The 18,822-nt window shown below is 50.2% G+C and overlaps 1 protein-coding gene across 3 annotated transcripts in view; it reads left to right on the top strand.

The window, feature by feature from the left end:
• Positions 1–74: 74 nt before the first annotated feature.
• The window catches only part of LOC142988596 (mitogen-activated protein kinase kinase kinase kinase 4-like), a 41,062-nt gene continuing 22,314 nt past the window's right edge, over positions 75–18,822 (top strand). For 2 of the 3 annotated variants that reach the window (XM_076137797.1, XM_076137796.1), the window contains exons 1-3: positions 75–362; positions 614–679; positions 17,153–17,209. In XM_076137797.1, coding sequence (XP_075993912.1) covers positions 306–362; positions 614–679; positions 17,153–17,209 — 180 coding nt within the window. In that variant the 5' untranslated portion in view covers positions 75–305. The remainder of the gene's footprint in view (positions 363–613; positions 680–17,152; positions 17,210–18,822) is intronic. The other variant, XM_076137798.1, reaches the window with a different exon arrangement.

The raw sequence follows: 18,822 nt of genomic DNA, 5'->3' as shown, positions 1-18,822 counted from the left end.
AGAGAGAGAGAGAGAGAGAGCGAGTGAGAGAGGGGGGTGGAGAGAGAGAGAGGGAGAGAGAGGGGAGGAGAGGAGAGGGAGGGGGAGTAGAGAGAGAGAGGAGGCAGTAGGTCGGTTGGTCGGTATGTAGCAGCGGTAGCGGAGCTTCATTTTGTGGATTACAAAGGCGGAGAAACGCATTTTGGATTGAAATTAACCGCAGACGGAAATAAAACCGAGTGCACCGACGATGAGACACACAGCGTCCGCCTGAAGGAGACTGAAACGCGCTGTTTTTCCATTATTTTCACTCTATTTTGACGAAAATGGCGAACGACTCTCCGGCTAAGAGTCTGGTGGACATCGACCTCGCGTCCCTGCGGGTGAGTGCGGGGCTCCGCGGCTCTGCGGGGCCTGCTTCTGTTTCCGGCTCACTCGCTCGGAGCTTAACGAGCTAAATCAGTTCTGTGTGTGTTGGTGTTGTTGACAGCCCTGCGGTGCTTTGTCTGCTCGCACGGGAGGCTAACGTTAGCAAAGCGGGCGCAGCCGGCTCCTGCATCGAGCGCACCCTCCCATAATGATCCCGGGCGGAGAATGAAGCGTTATTAACGTTTGTTTCCTTCTTTTTATTCAGGATCCTGCCGGGATTTTCGAGCTGGTGGAGGTGGTCGGGAATGGCACCTATGGACAAGTCTATAAGGTGTGTGTGTGTGTGTGTGTGTGTGTGTGTGTGTGTGTGTGTGTGTGTGTGTGTGTGTGTGTTGAAGCTCAAACGGGCGGAAACTGGAGCAGCACAAACATGCATCCCTCTCACAGTCTCAGGCCGGCCTTAACACCGCCCGCCCCGCAGTCCCGTCTCCCCCCTGCGGGCCGGACCGCCTCGCCCCGCTCTCGGCACACCTGCTCCAGTCCCACTCGGGCCCTCTCCCGTCCCGTCCTCCCCGTACACAGATCGCCCCCCCGGTCCACTTGCGCCATTGGGTGGGCGGTGTTTGTTTCACTGCGCATTCGTGCACACCGTTGCATTGTTGTGGTGAGCCTGTGCTGCATCAGTGCGCGCGGGTCTGTTTGTCTGAGCGGGGACAGGGACAGACTCCGGGACAGACCTGGTCCTCCTCTGTCCTCCATCAGGGCTCAGCAGCATCACCATCCTGCTGCCTGGAAGAAATGAGAGCTGAGGAGGAGGAGGAGGAGGAGGAAGAGGAGGAGGAAGAGGAGGAGTAGTCAGGCCTAGAGGGAAAGAGGCAGTGAGGGAGGAGAAAAGTGTGCAGAGGATAAAGTTGAAACATTTAGAGAGAAAAGTTGCGATGTTTCCTTGTGAGGAAGATGAAGTTGTGTAGTTTGAGGAGGAGGTCGGCTTCAGAGTTGTGATGTCGGCGCTGAGTCGGCACATTCAGACGAGTTTAGATGAAGCATGAACCTACAGATTACATTTTACCATTCTGATGCTCAAAGTGCATTTATATGGAGATGTATTTATAGTGAAGCTGTTGCCATGGCTACACACTGTCAGACCCGACCTCGCAGGCTCAGATCTTCATCCTTACAATCGCCTCAGATTCTATTTTTACCGGATGTTTCCTCCAGGTCCTCCAAGTCTCCAGTCAGATGGTTACATAAGCGACCTGCATTAAAGGAAGCAGCCTACATAGACGAGCGCTCTGCAACATCAAACGCACCCTCAGCCCAGCGTCTCTTTGACTCACAGCCCCGGGCCCGTGTGGCTCGGTAACCACGTGTGCCGTCGGTGTGTTTGGGTTTGAATCCTCGGCGCTCCTCACTTGCTCCGCCCCTACACCTCTTCATCACAGCGCCCCTCTTGTTCAGCAGCTGTAGGAGCCTGATGTAGCGCCTCCTCTCTGTGAGCCGCGGTGTCGGCCTCCAGAGGGTCAGGGTTAGATGTTGGGCTGAAGGACATCTGGAGCCGTATTCATCTAAGACCTGGTCCGCTGCTCTCTGGGTCCTGCGTTGTTGTTCAGGTTTCAGATTTCGTCCTGGGCTGCACGTGAACGTGTGGACGGAATAAACAAACGCTGCCAGGAACCACCAGAAATTAGGTCAGGGGTTATGTCACCGTATAGCTGTTACCATGGAGACACTATGGATCAGTGAGGCGGAGATCAGGGCTGAGGACGTTCTAACTTAAAGGTGGCTGCAGGGCTCAGTGAGGGAGAGGATGTTTGTGCCACGACAGGAAGCAGAAGAACGGCGGAAATCATCAGAGCAGCGAGGGGAAGCCGGGTAGTTTGGCTGTGATGGTTAGATTAGACACACACAAACACACACGCACACACTTGATGCGTCCTTTAGACTTCATACACTGACAGCTCTCCGGGTCGTGGAGCCTGAACCTGTGTCCTTCATGTGAACACTGAGGAGACGACTGCACACTTAGACTCCTCCCACACTCATCTGACCACAAACAAGCTCAAAGTTCTTCTGCGTGACGCTTTAGCTTGCGTTCCTGTCGCCATAGCACACAGAACCTAGACGGTAGCTTCCGTCTGAGTGATCTTCACATGTGCTCCTCCTCCTCCTCCTCTTCCTCGGTCAGAACAGCGGTGTGCTTTAAACGCTTCCCGCTGCTTTACTTCCTCTGATCCGAGAGGTCAAACTCAGCGGCCCGTCGCTCATCTACGCCACACGGGATTGTAAAGCTCCACACAGAGCGGCGAGCCCGGCAGAGCGGCGAGCGGCAGTGACCGGCGGGAACATTTACATTGCAAACCTGGGCCGCTTCCTCCCTCTGAGCTGTGACAGGCTGATGATACTGAGCATCAACCTCACAGAGCCATCAGGCTGAGGCTGAGGAGGGCTCAGTCAGAATAACACAGGGAAGAAGAATAGAGAAACTTTGATTTATTTAATATTTGCTGTTTAATCGTGTATTGACAGGTTTCTGTTTTTGTTTCAGTGTTTTTACTGATTTATATTTGATCTGTGTGTGTGTGCGTGCGTGTGTGTGCGCGCTGCAGCCTTTTAACTGCATGTAAACACACACACACACGCAATCTTGACATCCATGTCTGGAGATCACAGCAGTCATGAGACGATCACATGACATCATTCTGCTCTCAGTACTTCATCCTGCTGCTACATGCACCACCACTTCATCTTCATCTTCATCATCTGCCTCTACCTGTACAGCTTCTTCTTCTTCCTCTGCTGCTGATACTGTTCTACTTCCTCTACAATCTGCAGTCGTGTAGCTTGTAACGTGTAGCATGTAGCGTGTGTGTGTGTGAGAGAAGTCCTCAGTCACATTTCTATAGTTTTCTTGTACGGGAGGTTTATTTATAGTCCGGTTCCCCTCTGCAGAGGAACCAAAGAGCTGTCAGAAGGAATAGACTCATGCTAAACTCACTCACAGACCTTCCGGCAATTCATGCAGGAATGTGAGTCCTGTCTGCCGTGACCTTTCACAGCACAGGAAGTGCAGCGGGGCTATGAGCGGCGGCAGTGGTAAAGCTCTACATGGCGGCGAAGCTTCTCTGCTGTGACCTTTTCCTTTAGGACCAGGGGGGAACCTGTCGTTGGCAGCAGCAGGAAGTCCCTGTGTGTGATTTACCAAAGAGAAGTTGTGCAGTTCCACATTCAGTCTCATGTCGTCTTCCATCTGCTTCCAAAGTCTCCAAACTTCAATGGTGCCGTTTTGTTGTTGCCGACAAACACCAGGCGTCCACCCGATGTGTGTGAGACGCCGGTGTTCGGTCGCTCGGTCTTGGAAGCTTTGTCGATTTGTGGAGGACTAAGCACTCTGGGTCACTATCGACCCCTGAGTATGGAGCCGTCATGAGTGCGGCACATACTGTGGCCTGGTTCCAACATCCTGTTCTTCAAGCACGTCATCTCTCACACAGCACATGTAGTTCATTTAAAACGACTGTGCTCCGAACGCTGAGACCGGGAATGTTCTGCTGAATATGAGAGTGGAGGAGGAGACGACTGAGGAAGACTGGAGAGAGTAGACCGAGATGTTACACTGGAAGGGCTTCATTAGAAAAACAGAAACACACACACACACACACACACACACACACACACACACACACACAGAGAGCTATTTCCAATGTCATTACATCAGTTACGCATGTCTGGTGACTAGATAGCTTTCATCCCTCAGCACACTCACTCTCTCTCTCTCTCTCTCTCTCTCTCTCTCTCTCTCTCTCTCTCTCTCTCTCTCTCTCTCTCTCTCTCTCTCTCTCTCTCTCTCTCTCTCTCTCTCTCTCTCTTCTCTCTCTCTCTAATCTCTCCCCCTCTCTCTCTCTCTCCTCCCAGCACTCCACCCTTATTGATTTTTCCACAGCATTAGCTAGCATCTCGCACACAATGGCCCCCTTCATTCTGTTATCTTAAATCCGCTCCGAGCTTCTCTGTTCGGAGCCGAAATGGCCGCCACCGTGGCTGCTGCCTGTGGCCTGAGGCCGGGCCTGAGGCTGACGAGGCTGAGGCTGACGGGGCTGAGGCTGCCTGCCGTGTCGCTCTAATGACCCGAGGCTCTGATGAGCGATGTGTTATTATAGATTATATTAAACATGATGATATCACAGCAGCCTCCAATCTCCCAGAGTGAGAACGGTTAATTGATTATGATATTGAAGATCAATTATGGAAAGTGGTTTCTGCTCTGATCTTCTGCTGCGACATCATGCAGACGTTCAGCGGCCGTCCACAGAGAGCATGGCTCTTGTACGCACAGAGGTTTTGCAGGGCTTGTTGAGTGACGTGAACACAGGACGTGGAATCAGAACGATCAGGACCAAGTCGCTCACCAAACCAAAACAACGATCTCTCTCATGTTTCTACAGTCTGGAGCGATCACAGTCACTTCCCTCCTTTGCTGTTGGATAACACCCGGAAACACAGGCAAGCCCAGCGCCAAACTTCAGATGATCTATTTACAAATGCAGATGTTCCTGTGTCGTGTGTTTGAGAAGAAGGTTTGGGACCGAAGCTTCGGCAGGAAAAACAGAACCCTGCTTCAACTCAGAGCCCGAGTAAATACAGAGTAGAATGATTGACCTGCCAGATAAAGGCACAACCCAGGCTGCCTGTTGTTGGCTTAATGCAGCCCCGCCCTCCCGCAATGTACACACACACACACACTCCTGATAACTCTCAGCGTCTGGTCGAGGATCTTAATGGCAGTTGTCGGCTTGTCTTGAGCTTCTGCGGCTTTAAATTGGTGGACGTGGTGGGCTCTCTGTGTGTGTGTGTGTGTGTGTGTGTGTGTGTGTGTGTGTGTGTGTGTGTGTGTGTGTGTGTGTGTGTGTGTGTGTGGTGGGGTACTGCATGGGTGGCCATCTGGAGAGGGAAAACAAGGTTGTGTCTATGGGAGAGGGGGGTAGTTTGTCCTGAGTAGAGTCGAAGCTTTAAGAACTCCGGTAACTCTGGTAGAGCAAATTCATGGCCGACTAAAGACGCGTGTCATCTCTCGAGGCGGGGGAGGTTGTTGTTGCCACCATGTCCCGCTCAGCTGATTCCCACCGTGTCGGCCATCTTGATGAGCTGTCATCTTGATCGGGGGTTGTTCATCGTCCGTCCACGAATCGCCCAAAGCCGGTGTGATGTTCGTTGTTACTGACCGTTTCCGGCTGTTTAAGTTGCGGTCGTCATTTCCTGCTCTGAGGCTGCTCGCCCTCTCAGGCTGGCCACGCCCACAGGAAACTGTTTACCTCCCGAAATCTCAGTCTGCTAGACCACAGCCGCAGACGATACATGAAGATTACAAACGGGGATATAAAGGAAGAACGGCGCACGGTTTCAGTTTCACTTCTCTCAAGGACGTTAAAGGGATTGAGATTTATGATGATCTTCTTCTCTTCTGGTCTGTAGGTCTCTAATGGACCCTTATGGATCCCTGAACACATGTTAAAGCCTCTAAAGCTCCTCTACATGACCCTTTAGTAACCCTGGACCCTCTGTATGTTGTCATGGATCTCTATCCTGTAGTTAGGTTTTGCTTTGCAGCTGTAAGATCTTCTTCTCTCAGTTCTGTTCTTGTTTAGTGAACAGTATTTATCACAGATCTTAACTAGATGCTCCTGTTTGTTACATGTTGTTTTCTTCCTTCCATTCTTTGCTGCCCTCCATCTTTCCCTCTCTACTTCTTCAACTTCATCACATACACACACACACACACACACACACACACACACACACACACACACCCTTGTTGCCGTGGCTCCCCCCCATCTGTCCCGGCCCTGATAATGAAGCCCGTTCCTCTTCCCTCACAGCCCTGTAGTGTCTCTCAGCCCCGCTCACAGCCAGGCAGCTGGCCGGGCCGACCGTCGGCCTCATTAGCTTTTGTTTTTATCTGCTTCAAAACACTGAGCCGGTCTGAGCCGTCACCTGACTCGCAGCCCGACCACCCGATTGGTCCCCGGCTCTGAGCCTGGGCCAGCTGACCGGGAGCCGGGCCTCTGATTGGCCCAGAGTTTCTCAAAGCACTTCCTCCTGTAGCCGGGCAGACTTCTGTGCAAACTCCCACGAGGACTGAGGCCTTCAGAAGAGCATGTAGACGATGACTAAGAGACACACACACACACACACACACACACACACACACACACACACACACACACACACACACACACACACACACACACACACACACACACACACACACACACACACACACACACACACACAGAGAGACTGTAAACAGGAGTCCTCTGTAGTCGTTACACAACTATATAGTGTCTCCCTGAGGACATTGTAAGCATTGTTCCTGTTGACTAAAAACCTAAATCTGGCAGTTTTAGATCTCTTAAACTCAGACGTGTTGACGTGGATACGAACCCCAGGAGTCCAGACCGTGTTGCTGTGACTCTTGTGCGTGTGCATTGTGAGTCTTTCTAATGGAGCCTGACATTTCTGTGGTTGTGCCGTTTGCTGTCTGGAGCTTCAGTTGAACCCTGACTGTAATCAAGCAGGGAAAACATCCTCCAAAGAAAAGAAGGCTCAAATCCTCTCATGTTGCATAGCAGTGCTGCTCCTTTGAACCCTAACCTGGCTGAGACATGGAAGCTGTTGTTGCCTCGTGCTTCAGATGAAGAAAGCGATTACACACACACACACACACACACATTGAAAGTAACTTTTAGCAGTGCAGGTGGTAATGAAGCTGTATTATCTGAGGAGAGAGAGGCTGCTATGGGAAGAGGGCCGTTGCCACGGTGATTGGCAGCTGGTGTTTTGCGCGAGAGGCTGGTGGTGAATTTTAACTTGGTGTGGACGTTCTGAGGAGTTTGGTGGCTGTGAGTCTCAGCAGCGACGATCCCCTCCCCACCCTGGAGCGCCGTCAGGTGGGCACTCCAGATGTGTCTCCCTGTGTCACCTGTGCAGCAGCAGGTGTGGCGGCATTGCACCTTTGCACGCGCAGTGAACTGCAGATGTTTGGGATTCAGCTGCTTGCAGAGAAGCGACCCGTGACTAACTCTCCCCTCTGACACACTCTAACATTTAGAACAAGTCCAGACATGTCAGCTGATAACACGACACCTGTGTGTGTGTGTGTGTGTGTGTGTCTTGGAGGCCTAATTCTTCACATTTTTGGATATTTGATGTGCTCAGACTTGAATCATGCGTATAGAGCCATAGCAGTGATAATGATGATGTCAGACACAAAGGAGTTTCTGGCTTTTAGTCCTAATTGTATTTTTGCATGTCTGTGAGGTAGAAAGGTCGCTCATGGGAAATGCGGCGGGAATACTGTGAGTTAGATTAAGACAACCTGTCAGAACACACACACACACACACACACACACACACACACACACACACCCCTGTCTCATCAAACCATCATGTTTGTGTCAGCTGAGTTCACCTCCACCTCATTGGTTGTAGAGTTTCTTTGTGGCTCTGATAAAGAATCAAAGCCAGTATGTCATTTTAAAGGACCACGGCTGCCACGGCGACGGTTCGGCCCTATTGTGAAAACAAACATAGAGACGAGTTAGAATCCTGCTGCTGCAAGATTCGGACTTTCTGTTGATTCTGATGAATGACAAAATGAGAGCAGAAATAAGTGACATCAGTCTTTAACCTCCTCTGTGTTTCCTTCAGTTGTATTTGTCACTGACAGCTTTATTTGTACAACATGCAGTGTTTAGTTTCCTCTGGCCGGCCGCCTGCATGTTGCTCTTATTACTACACACAAGTTGACGTCATCCTGGTGTTGTTTCACCCTCTGGTTGAGCAGACAGCTGCTCTGAAGCCGTCTGACCTGTGTGTGACGAATCGGCTCATTAGACCCAAGCAGCAGACAGGTTCTTATGATGGGGACGTGCTGCGCTGTAGCAGGACGTCCTTGTGCGGTTACTGCGACCGTGTTCTTGACCCTCGTCTGGGGCGTCGCCATCATTGTCATTCCCATAACGATGCCCGGTCCCAATCATCTATCATGACGCCACATCCCGCCATCGATAAGGCCGTGTACGTGACTGAAGTGGGCAATGAGCTCACACACATGATATGGTGTGTGATTCCTCTAAGAAAGTGTGTGTGTGTGTGTGTGTGTGCGTTTTCAAGGAGGGAAAGCATCTGTGGAAATCTGGCGGCTTGTCAGTTGTTGCTGACGACAAAATGAAAGCCGTGGGTGAATAGAAGATCTGCCTCGTCATAAGACAAACACACCAGCTCTCCTCTCACACACTCATTACTCTGTAAATCTGAAAGGCCTCATTCCATTCTTTCTATCCTCTTTCCATCTCTTTGCAGTGTAAACGCTCTGTAATTGCCTCTGTCCTTGTTCCTCCTTCTATCTCTTGTCCTGACTAACCGCCTCCCCCACCCTCTTCTTCCTCCACCATGTGATTAAAACAAACCCTTGGCAGCCATGACTCTCCACCCTCCAGCCCTGTTGTTTGATGCCATGGTGACGCTTGGAATGCTTGGGCAACTGGCTGTCTCCAGCGTCTTGGTGGGCGAGTCGGTTGTGACAGGAAGGAGTTAACTCATTTAGCGGAGGTGTTGATGTCGACGTGAAACTTAGCTGTTGTCTGTTGTTTGCAGCGATCGCTGGGGTTTCTGATACAGTGCTTAGTTTAGTTTAGTTTAGTTTGAAGCTGCGGTGCTGTGATTGAGGTTTTAGTTTGATCGCTGCCCCATGAGGTCCTGGGCTCCGGCCGGTGTTGATGGGAGAGATTTACATGATGTCAAACATAAAAGCTTGTGAAGACTTTGTGTGGTCAGCAGGGTTTTCAACTCCATATTCAATAGAACCGACACTTTGGTTTTGATTTGCGATGACATTATTTCAAACAATAAAACCGATGAACCCGACCTGGTCTAAATTATTGACGCCCCTTGGAGGTGATGAATAATTGGATTGTTGTGATATTTCAAGCAAACACTTTTCTTTATTCAGTATCGCAGCTGTCATTCAGCCCATTTACAAGGATACAAGTTCTCAGAACCGCCGCCACGCGATGCTGGAACGCCGTGGATGGTTTATTTATCCGCGGAGAGACGAGTGGAGATTACAACCCCTGATTCCTCTGCCCCGGTTGAGCGACAGTAGATTCCTCTGCGGTCTTCAGGTTTCCTCTCAGGTGGGCTCGTGCCAGGTTTGCATCATGCGGCCGACATCTGCCAACTCCTGCCGTTGTGCTTTATTTATCCTCGGGCATGATGTCACCCGCTCACGCGCTGCTCTTCACACCTCGACTGGCGCGGTGGAGTGACAGCAGGACGGTGAGCTGCTGAAAGGCTTTTAAAGGAGCACTCTGCTGGTTTTACACTTTAGAGTCAACATGGCGAATGTCCGGAGCACTTTTCATCCGTGTAAAGGCTTTTGTGTCTGCAGGGAGTTGACCCTATGACATCATAAGGGTTACTCTATTAACTTTAGGTGGTTGAAGATGGCCAGAGGTTCAGCTATATGGTGGTCCCTGAAATCCTGAAATCTCTACCCGTCTCTAGGAATTCATGTCCGAGTCATGAAATCTGTTTTGTACATTGGTTAAATTCACCAAAGGTCCTGTGTCCTCCTCGCTAGTCTCGATTTTTATTTCTTCACGTCAATATCCACTCTTGTATCATCGTAGGAAACCAGGCAGTGACTGTTGCTAGGAGACATCTTGTGATTCATGTTCTGGTCTTGTTACACTATGGAAGCGTTATGGAAAACGTTTGGGGTAAATTTGAAGTATAAATATAGAAACGTCAAAGAAAGAAAGGTCACAGCTCATATGTCCCTGAACTCAGCCGCAAAGACAACAGTAAAGAAGAAGAAGAATACAACTCTCTTCTCCTGTTTATCACTCACAGACCGGTCTTACATTGTTGCGTGTGTGTGTGTGTGTTGATGTGGGATACGAGCTATGAGCGTTAAAATGGATTCCTCTCCGTCTCTTTTCTCATTCCTCTGCCTCTCCCTCTTTCCTCTTCTCCCTCGACTCCTGCTGTACGTTAAGTCTTTGTCTATTTTTAGCGCGCAGAGCTGAATTGTGGGTCAGTATGTTGCGAGTTGGGGGGGGGGTGGTGCTCTCAATCGTCACATGGCTTCATGTGTTGAAGGAAAGAATGACTTTATCGGCTGTAATGTGAGGTTATTTTAGATCACCAAGCGCTCACACCGTCAGTGGAATGTCCAGCTTTAGATTAAAGGCTATCGTGCGAGAGTGTTGAATGTCACCGGAGCTTTTCTTTGTTTGTAGCCGTGCCAAAAGGTTTGCATGCGTGTCTTTATCCTTGTATAATTGCTAAATATTTGACCGCGCTCGCCTCCTTCACTTTCAAACAACCCTGTTGCTGTGTTCATGTTGACAGAAGGAAGAAGTGGGGCGGAGCTGAATCCAGGTCAGCAGGAGACGAGCTGTTATTAGCACAACAACTCCAGGCTAGGGCTGAATTTGTGAACGTACGACTCAACGTTTCTACCTAATTACACAATTTCACTGTAGATTTCCTGGCTAGCAAGGATTCTGTGGTTGAATCAATCAGAGAGTAGCTGTTTTGTTTAGGATCAGAACCTGGGCGTTTGTCTGCTCCTTCATCTGTGAAACGTGTTCAAACACTGAGGTGGAAGCTGGAAGTCAATAAACCACAGGAACTGGAAAATGTGCAGAAATTGTGTCAGTCAGCTACAGCGATCTGACATGACAACGTTCCTCAACACGCTTGTTTGGTTTCTTACACAAACATAACATGAAGAAAGTTTCCACTCTTTTACTAGTTTTTGAAATGCTAATCTTTTGTGCTAACAGACATGTTTGTGTCGTCTTCGCCCTCCTCCTCCTCTACCTCGTCCTTGCCTGCAGACATAAGCTCCAAACCCTCTTTGATAGTGAACCGTCCCGTCCCCACAGGACTGCAAAGAGCCAAGCGGGGTAACGGACGATCTCCTCTGTGTTATCCAATCCTGCCTCCTAAAATGTCCCCCCGCTGCCTGGCCCCCCCGCCTGCACGCCCCTGCTTTTCTTTTTTCGGCCCTGTGTTTTCGCTGGCGGTTCAAACATCTCTGTCTTAATTAACTGCGCCTCACCCTTTCCCCCGCTCCCAAAAAAGAGCCGCTGTCTTTTATTACGGCCGGCTGTGAATGTGAAACCACCTACAGCCTCTGTCTCTGCCGTGGCAGGCCCTATATTTACCCCCCCCCCCCCCTTCCCCCGCCCTGAACCCCCTCATTACCCTCCCAGGCTTTTGAGGAGGTGATAAAAATGCCTGTGTAGAAAGTTCCAGCGGCTTAGATATCAGCCTGCCATCCATCTTCAGAATGCAGGGCGGGGTTCCAACCAGACGGGAAACCAAAAGAAACACGGCGTGTCAGGTTCATATCCCAAAGTGTCGACTTCCCCTGCTTCCACGTACAGCTGAACACGGTCAATCAGCTACTTCAACAATGGATTCATTAATAATAATAACGGTTTGATTGATGTTAGTTAGTAGTAAGTAGTTCACGTGTAAAGACTCATACTGCCACCTCTGGTTTGTGTCGGTTTTATGTGGATTTGTTTCACATTGGGTCAGAGTTTGTAACGACGAATGCTTCTCCTATGGACAAATGTGCTTTGTTTTAAAAGCAGACGTGATTTTAAAGCTCTACAGGACCTTAAACTCCCGAACAAACGGCTCTATTGACACTGTTGGTTGGCGACCTGGTCAGTCCCCGTCCCCACTCGATGTCAGTAGGACGAAGCTGAAGCTGAAGCTGAGTGTGATGAGGTTTGGGTCTGTGGAGGAGCTGCTGAGGTCCAGACTGACGCTGCAGGACGAGGAGCTTCTTGGCGTTAAAGCCGTTGCGTTCTTTCGCCTCCCTTCTCAGAAAGGCTTGGCCGGGTTCTGCTCTCTTTGAAGACTCTTCCTTCCTCTCCTTCTTCTTCCTCTGCTCGTGTGCTCAGAGGATTTTGTTGACCTGCCAGCTTTTCCAGGACACTAAACACTGCAGTACCCTATGCAGCATCTATCAAAGGGTTGAATCATCAAGGGAGCCAGAGTTTGGTTTGGACCTGGGCCCGTTTCACTCAGTCAGATGCAGCTATATATTACCCAGAGCGGGGGAATCTCTGGCCCCCTCCTGTCCTGCTGTCTGTTGTCGTATATCATTTATGTTTCCACTCTGCTGGCCTGTTGGCGACACAAAGGGAGCCAGTTTTGGAAACATTGAATCAGACCGATTGTCCCAGAAGCGTTTGGGCCTGAATTCATGTTTCTGTGTTTACATAAAGGCTTCATGTTCTAACGGCACACTTTCATTATGTGGTAGTTGTGCTGGTTAGCTTGTGGACCTGAGCGCATAGTGACGCCTCCAGGTACCAGTCTGCTAGCTACACGCTAACACACTGGCACTTTAAAACATTGATTCCTCTGCGATTAAGGCACTAAATCGGCCTTTTGTACCGTATACACATACTCTGAGCAACAGCCTCTTCAACCTCTTCAACGGTTAAACTCACCTCACACTAGGCTAATGCAGCAGCTCATGTTTACTCTTGAGAGCTATGGACTCCTCTTGATTCCCTGCATGTATCTGTCCTTATCTCACTCTGCGTTCATGTGCTGTGTTGTGTTTTGAGACCTGCAGTGATCTCTTTTGTGCCTTTTGAGTTTGAAGTATCCGGTTTTTGTGAATGGAGAGTTTAACCTGACAGTTTAGAATCATTCAGTTTAGATGGAGTGATGGATTTTGATGATGTAGCACTTCTGAGTCGTTACTAACGGGTTTCATTCATTATTCTTTTCAAACCGACGGCTCAGCACACAAAGCTTCCTGTTTCAGTGGCGTCTGAATAGATTGCGGTGTCCCCGGCCTTCTTGCATCAGTGCCCAGTGAAAGTAGGGCACCAACCCTTTCATACGGGGCCAAGCGGACATGCAACACGTGCGTGTCGTCAAAACGAGCCGTGTCCGACATGGCCGACCGCACGCACATGTTGCCCCTCCCCTCAGAGGCACCGGTGCAGCTGATTAGAGCGAGCAGGCCGCATGCATGACTCTGCAACAGCCGGCAGGATTCATGCTAATGCATCTGTTCACCAGGGCGGGAGCAGGGTATCGTCTGCAGTATTCCTTTCACTGCAACAACAATAAGTCTGAAGTGTTCCTCAGATGGGATTGGTTAGGACTGTGTAAAGTCAGGATCATCACTGTAAAGTTTACGTTCAATGCTCATCTGACTACTTGTTCTAGCTTAGCGTTTAGCACTCCCCACTCACCACAGAGGGCAGAGAGGCTAATATGAGACACGGTCAGCTCTGGCTAACGAGCTAATGGAGCTAGCACATTATCCTGCTTTAGTTAAGCTCTGTTTTGGTTTCCAGGTTTGTTTTAAGCAGCTTCAGTCAGCAGTGCCAGGATTTGATCATGTTACAGTAATGAGGCTGAAATCTCTGCTTTGTCCGAACAGCTACTCTGACAGAGCCTGTGATTGGCCGGCGCTCTGCTGTGACCTTTAGACGTGATGACACAGTGACCTACATGTGGAGTTTGGAGTAAACGATTTAAACACCAGAGCTTCTGTTTACACTCAGAATGTAAACAGTCAGAGGCTCTGATGGGTGTGTGTGTGTGTGTGTGTGTGTGTGTGTGGGGGGGGGGGGTTACAAGAGAATCCTATTCATCTGCTGTTCAGTCCAGCTGAGGGTTGAACTCTAATCATGTTGAGGTTAGTTGGTGTGGAGATGAAGCCTCTGAAGCGATGAGGAGGTGAAGTCCTGACTCAAGCTTAGGTTCAGTTAGGCTCAGCAGGCTTAGGCTCAGTTAACTACAGATCTTTTAGCATTAAACCTCTCTATGCCTGTTTCTGTGTGTGAATCTGCATCTGAGGGAGAGAGAGAGGGTCTCTCTCTCTCTCTCTCTCTCCCCCTCTCTCTCTCTCTCTCTCTCCCTCTCTCCCTCTCTCCCTCTCTCCCTCTCTCCCTCTCTCCCTCCCTCTCTCTCTCTCTCTCTCCCTCCCTCCCTCCCTCCCTCTCTCTCTCTCTCTCTCTCTCTCTCTCTTTTTTTGTGTGTGTGTACTGAAGTTTGCACCTGGCCCCCCTGTCAGCCCAGAGGGGTGCAATAAAGAACGCCTTGTCCCAAAAATCCTGACACACACACGCACACACACAGCTGGGCGGTTGTCCAGATGTAGGCCATATACCAACTATGTGGGCATGTTGATAACATACTGTCATGTGCAAGTATACATTACCTGTTTAAGATAGTTCATACGTGTGTGTGTGTGTGTGTGTGTGTGTGTGTGTGTGTGTGTGTGTGTGTGTGTGTGTGTGTGTGTGTGTGTGTGTGTGTGTGTGTGTGTGTGTGTGTTCAGAATGACTCCACTCCCCTGGCATTTCCTTGGGGGGGAGTTTTGCAGCTCTCTGTTCTTCCTTTGGTCATAGTCCGATCTGGCTTGCATCTTCTCCACACACACACACACACAAACACACACACACACACACACACACACACACTCATAGCTCCTCTTCTGTGAACCCTCTGACACACACTCGTCCTCCCTCTTCTCCCTGCCCTCCTGCCTCTGCCTGGTCAGAGGTATGAAGAAAAACAAACTTATATATTTAAAAGTGTAGAGCCCTGATTGACAGGTTGAACACATCACACAGACTGTACGTTGTTTGTTGTGACCACGAGCTGTAAGGGGGTCGATCAGAAGGAGGAGATGGAGGACACGAGTACGTTTCCTTCTTAGGGGGCCTGGACCCAATGTTAGGGTGAGGAGGTTACCATGGTGATGTCTTGAGTCATTGTCCTTTACAAACAATACAAATGGATAATGTGGATAACTAAGTACAGAAACCCTGAAACCCTGAAGCTCAGATGTTTCACCATGTGACCTCCAGCTCCGCTCCTCTGTAACCACAAACCCAGATCACCTCCCCCTCACAGCCAAAGCTCCAGGTCAAAGGTCACACCAGCTGAAACATCACAGGGCTTCACCTCATGAACGTTGGGAAGGGGGGTGAAGAAGAAGAGCCTCATTATGCTGCCTTGTGCTCCCTGGATGGGTCGAGTTTGTACAGAGGAATGGATCAGAGCAAGGGGGGGGAGGAGTTTAAACGAGTGCCGCGGGGCTCGTTTAGCGGCGGCAATCGTCTTTTTAATCATCTGCTTTTATTTTTACAAACCGCAGCTGATGTACTGGGGTCAGAGGAGGAGGATGTGAGGCTGCGGGGACGTAAACAAACCCTGCAGATGATTGAAGAGCTTTGGTGCAAAAGTTTCACCGCCCAGTAAATCATGAAGATCCTACGCTTCACACATTCTCATATAATCACTGTAAACAAACGGGAGGCTGTTTACGCCGCCTTCTGCGCCGCGAGCCGCCGGGGTTCCTGTCTGAGGCAGAACTTCCTCATCATCTTCATCTTCACCTTTTATGCCATATTGAAGCATCTGGTCAGTTCTGTAGTTAGCAGCTGTTGTTGTTGTTGTTGAAGGTGAGATGATGTCACTGAAGCCTGTCAGTGTTGGCAAACGGTGGCTGATTAAAGTGACTTTTGGGTGGGCTGGGGGGAGGGAACAAGGGGCGGGGGGGGCGGAGTCCAGAGAGGATGAATTCATCAACGCGTGAGTTGCTGGACCTCTGGGCTTCTTCTCGGACCTCAGATCTCGGCGACGTCATTGTGAACTCATATGAGGGTAAAACCACACCGAAACTAACGCGGAGAGAGGGATGAGGAACCCTGGCGTCCCACAGAGAGCTGGAGGGAGTCTGATGACGTGCAGGCGAATGCGGCGTGGAGTCACAAGGCCGTCAGGAGGAGTTTTCACGTCTTTGAAGTACTTTATATAAACGTGTGCGTGATGCCTAAGATAAAGGCTGAGCGACTGTGTGTTTGTTTGTGTGTTCTGGGCCTGTTTGTGTGTTCTGGACTTTGTGTTTAAAGTGGGGATAACAGCGCACACTTTCAGTTTCACCTCAAAATGGAGAGTTGGAGCCCGAGTCAGAGTTGGATAACAGAGCTTTACAGACTTCTAAGATAAGCACCCCAGGCCCACACGCACACGCACACGCACACGCACACACACACCATTCCATTCACAGTGATCCTGCAGTGGTCTGTAGCCATCGGCAACAGCAGGACATTCATTTGTGCTCTGCTGACAGACTGATGGACTGCTGTGTGTGTGTGTGTGTGTGTGTGTGTGCCTCTTGTTTCTGAAAAGGAGAACCAGAGAAGTGGTGATGTCATCATTTAACTGCTGTGTGTGTGTGTGTGTGTGTGTGTGTGTGTGAGGGGGCTCTGCAGTAGGGGGAACCATGATAATCACAGTCTGCGTACTGAGGTCACCTTTCTCACACAAGAAGAGACACACACACACACACACACACACACAGCAGCAATGTAACCAAAGTAAAAGGAAAGAAGTGTGTGTGTGTGTGTGTGCGTGTGTGTGTGTGTGTGTGTCATTCAGCAGCCTCTGCATGCTCACTATTAGCTTCAGGGTGTGTTCTGTGTGTTTTGTGTGTGTGTATGTGTGCACTGGAGTAAGAGAATGTGGGTGAAGCGCGTGTGTGTGTGTGTGTCTCTGTCTGTGTCCTGTTGTCACCAGTGTGTATCTAAGACCTGGCTGTCCCCTGAAAACCTGAGGCCTCGACCTAAACCACACCTTCTAGTCCAGGTCCAGGTGACCCACCCTGTGTGTGTGTGTGTGTGTGTGTGTGTGTCACCGTGACATGAGATGAAGCTGCTTCATGTCTCTCTTCTGCTTTTCTCTGCAGGGTCGACATGTCAAGACGGGACAACTGGCGGCCATCAAGGTCATGGACGTCACAGAGGTCAGTAACCACGCCTATGGTGTGTGTGTGTGTGTGTGACGCTCTGGAGCTCTGTTGCTCTGGACCTCTGATGCTCTGGAGCTCTGACGCTCTGGACCTCTGATGCTCTGGAGCTCTGACGCTCTGGAGCGTCTTAATCGCCCGTTAGCTTGAGTAAACAGAGCAGAGTTTGTTTGGACAGGAGCCAGAAACACCAAGCACCAGTAGATGTTTACACTGGACGAGCTCGAGATTTCTACACACACGCACACACACACACACAGATGCTGCAGTGGGAATGGTGTCAGCACCACGTGCTCGTCTCAGCACATGGGCTCTGACCCAAATACTACTTCCTGTTTCACAGAGAGAGAGAGAGAGAGAGAGAGAGAGAGAGAGAGAGAGAGAGAGAGAGGGAGATGGAAAAAGACAATAGGGAAGAAAGGAGAGGGAGGAGGAGTGAAGGTTATGAAAGAAGAGAGATAGACGAAGAGAGAGGGAATGAGAGAGAGACAGAGGGAGAGAGAGAGATTTTCCTCCTTGAGGAAGGTTCATCTGAAGTGCAGTGGGATTATGGGAGGAGCTCTCACTGCCTGTCTCTCTGTGGCCACTGAGCCCTCCTCTTCCTCCTCCACCCATCTTTTCTCTCTGTTGCTTTCTTTCGTCTATCCTGTGTGTGTGCGTGCGTGCGTGCGTGCGTGCGTGCGTGCGTGCGTGCGTGCGTGGGTGCGTGCGTGCGTGGGTGGGTGTGTGTGTCTCTGTCTGTGTCCTGTTGTCACCAGTGTGTATCTAAGACCTGCCTGTGTGTCTCTCTCATCTCCTCTCTCTGTGATCTTGGGAAACATATCGCTTTCTCGCCATATTTTTCTGTCCAGACTCATTTGGACGAGTCACCTGTCTCCCTCTCTCACACCTCTTCCTTCTCCCCCTCCTCTTCCTCCTCCTCCTCCTCTCCTCTCAGAAGGTGTGAAAGTGACAGCAGGAAGCTGTGTGTGTGTGTGTGTGTGTGTGAGTGAGTGGATGAAACGAGGTCCAGGGAGAAACCCGACATCAACACAACTAACCCTGACCCGCCAAAATAAAAGTCCAGCAGCGCTCCGTGTCCCCCCTGCTCCTCAGTAACCACCGGCTCTCTCAGGCTCGGCTTCCATTTTCCACCGGGCTTCCATTCCCCGGCTCCTCTGGGATGGAGGTTCTAGTCGCTCGGCTCACATTGTGTGAGGGGGGGGGGGGAAATGTGTTAGACACACGTTAGAGAGAGAGACACAATCATGACATAATGACCGCATAAGACAGACAGACAGACAGACAGACAGACATAGATTGTGAAACACGGGGAGACGGGGACAGAGAGAGGTAAAGGGGGGAGGGACGGGATGATGTCATTGAGCTTCTCCTAGTCCAAACAGCAGCTGTAACCGGACCTGAAGCCCTACACACACACACACACACACACACACACACACACACAGGTCACTCTTTTTGCCTCATTACTCGGTGACAGACTGAAACTTAAACTGTCTCGGGTGAGGACGTCTGTCTTTGTCTTCAGTAGATGTTTGTCCTCAGGGCTCTGCTGGACGTCTCTGACACCTGCACTGCTTTTTACAAACTTCTGTTCAAAAGCAGAACCA

This window comes from Genypterus blacodes, unplaced genomic scaffold, assembly GCF_046128005.1.
Source record: "Genypterus blacodes isolate CSIRO-AG114 ecotype Tasmania unplaced genomic scaffold, CSIRO-AGI_Gbla_v1 ptg000337l_1, whole genome shotgun sequence".
NCBI classification, from domain to species: Eukaryota; Metazoa; Chordata; class Actinopteri; order Ophidiiformes; family Ophidiidae; genus Genypterus; species Genypterus blacodes.
The sequence above is the reverse complement of the archived record's forward strand: the minus strand, read 5'-3'. Positions and strand labels throughout refer to the sequence as shown.